At 33.8% G+C, this 2,578-nt stretch overlaps 1 protein-coding gene across 1 annotated transcript in view; it reads left to right on the top strand.

The window, feature by feature from the left end:
* The first annotated feature begins 168 nt into the window (after window positions 1–168).
* The window catches only part of LOC111380586 (indole-3-acetic acid-induced protein ARG7-like), a 43,686-nt gene continuing 41,276 nt past the window's right edge, over window positions 169–2,578 (top strand). The window contains exon 1 of the mRNA XM_023004189.1: window positions 169–363. Coding sequence (XP_022859957.1) covers window positions 169–363 — 195 coding nt within the window. The remainder of the gene's footprint in view (window positions 364–2,578) is intronic.

Genomic DNA, 2,578 nt, shown 5'->3' with positions numbered 1-2,578 from the left:
CACATTTGTGGATAGATGATGTATTATAAGCATTCTTAATATTTGTGGAGCAAGAGCTAGTAGCCCCATCGGGGACGGAAGAGATGGCGGAGGAGGAGATAGCCCAGTCGAGGAAAGGAGGGGTGGCGATCCCCGAGGTGAAGGATGATCGTCGTGACAGAAGCTAAAATGCATGTTGTTGACGTGTCGGAGCTGGTGATCAGCAAGAGGTCGAGAGTGTCGTCACGGTACATTGTCTCTCTTTTTACGACTAAGGTGAAGGCGAAGAGGTTTGTCGACGGGACGTATCCCAAATCTATTTTAAGAGGTCGACCATGCCAAATGGGAAGTATTCGTGACGGAGTGGCGAAGAATTTTGCCCAGGTAAGTATTGTATGATTTTAATAGACTACACTAACTCGTATATGCTTCGTTTAACATTTTCTCGAATTTTTTAGAGTTAGCCGCACGATAGCCCGAAGGATGATATTGGATGCTTACAAGTGATTTCATGATATCACCACTTAGGGGGCTTGACTCGTCAACGATGTAAGTGAGTAGTGATATTGTTAATTTTTTGTTTATATATAATGTTTGATTTATTAAATGAAATAACTCCCTCTTCTTGATGTAGCACATCGACCTGTCCATAGACTTGTTGCGCAATCGAGTTGAGGGATATCCAAGATCCTTCAACGTTCCTGGTCGAATAATAATGAACATCGAGTTCTTCTGTGTCGTTACCATTGAGTATCAATCGCTACAACTTATGGGTAACGAGTACGCAGAATAAGTTAGCGTGCGATTTATAAGAATTTAGTTGTGATCCATAAATTTATTCTTTGTAATTATGAAATAATTGTAAATAATGTAAAAATTATGTAAAAACGCGAGATTTTTTGTAATTATTCTTTGATATACAATTATTTGTAATTATTCTTTTTTGTACATTGAATTTTTTTGTAATATGATATAGTTGCTTATTTAATTACGAAATTGTTTTGAATATTGTAAAATAAACGTAAATATTGTTCATTTTAGATCGACATCATTACACAACCATCTAACTGTCACTTAGGGAAATTTGATTTGTACAAAATTGGCGAGTATGCTCTATTGCTTTGCACCTGCTACACCTACGCGGTTGTTCGTGTGAAACCCGTAAACGTACAGGATCGTTGACAAATAATAGATTGATGAGTTGAAAGTATCATCCCATGAGAAATAAAATTTAACTGAGTGTACTAGTATTTAATTAGATTCAAAGTAACAAACAAAGGAAATTTATGCTTTTTAATTAATCTACTTAATTAGTGAAAGTGAGTAAAATGCGAATTTAATATGTATATAGGAAGAGTATATTAAATTATGAATCTACCAATTATTATCTATTACAATTCTTGATTACGTAGCTAATTTCATTCATATATTCTTGACAATCGATAATCCTATTTTAATTAATTTTCTTTTCCAAGACAAATTAAATATATCCTAATCACAACCCGAATCTATTCTTAGTCCGAATTCGAATGAATAAAATGCATTCCATTTTACAATTATCTCAAAGATTGCACAAGTGATAAATATTATTCCTAAAATTAATTAACGCATGTTAATCAAGCAATGCTCTAGACCTATTGTGAGCTTTCAAGCACTACAACAAGCAACTATACATTTAATTGGTGATCAAGCAATCAAATAATAAAATTAGGAATGTAAGAAAAATTAAGAATTGCAAAAATTCAACTAAGCCACGTGTTTTGAATTAAAAATAAATAATAAAAGGTTTCATATTCATCCAACACATGAGAAAGAATTAGCCTAACATGATGTTGGAATTAAACAAAGAAAATTTAGATAATTCCACAAATTTTCTCGACGTTGCCCGTTTATGGCTTGTCTATGTATGTATATTTCTCAATATGTGTATCTCTTTCCTCTTCCAAACAGCTGCACTCTTTTTGTGTGTGCGTGTGGAATATATGTAAATTATGGCACTCCCAATTTGTGTATATGAAAATGAAATCAATCCAGCCGCCTTAGTTGACTCCAACAAAAGGGCCAATTTTTCTCTCCAATTTCTACAGACTGAATGTATAGAATAAGCCCCCTTTTTCTTCGTAATCCGCCCACTATTGTATATGTCTCGCTTCGAATGTGTGTATAATATATATACGTATATAATTCCCCAATTTAACTCCAAATTCGAGTCGCCTTTTGCTGCCACCCAATGTGTTTTTTTAATATATAATTCAGCAGCCTCTTTTTTCTTCTCTCTCTCTCTCCTCTGACTTTTTCCTTTTTTTTTGTGCAGGCGTATATATGTGTATGTGTGTGTATTAACCAACCCCAATATTTGCCTTCAAACCAAATTCCAATTTTTCTCCAATTCCTTGGCTGATCTTTTTTAAATGTATATAAAATCAATCCCCAAATGCCCTTTTAAGTTGGAGTCCCAACCACTTATACAATTTGCTTCCAATTCAAGGTCCAATTGAGGCCCAATTAATAAATTATTTTTTTTTCCAAGTCCTCAACTTTGAAAGTATGATATTTGATCTCCAAACTTTGCATCAAATAGTCAATTAATCCTTCATCC

The sequence above is a fragment of the Olea europaea genome, unplaced genomic scaffold, assembly GCF_002742605.1.
Source record: "Olea europaea var. sylvestris unplaced genomic scaffold, O_europaea_v1 scaffold2173, whole genome shotgun sequence".
NCBI classification, from domain to species: Eukaryota; Viridiplantae; Streptophyta; class Magnoliopsida; order Lamiales; family Oleaceae; genus Olea; species Olea europaea.
The sequence above is the reverse complement of the archived record's forward strand: the minus strand, read 5'-3'. Positions and strand labels throughout refer to the sequence as shown.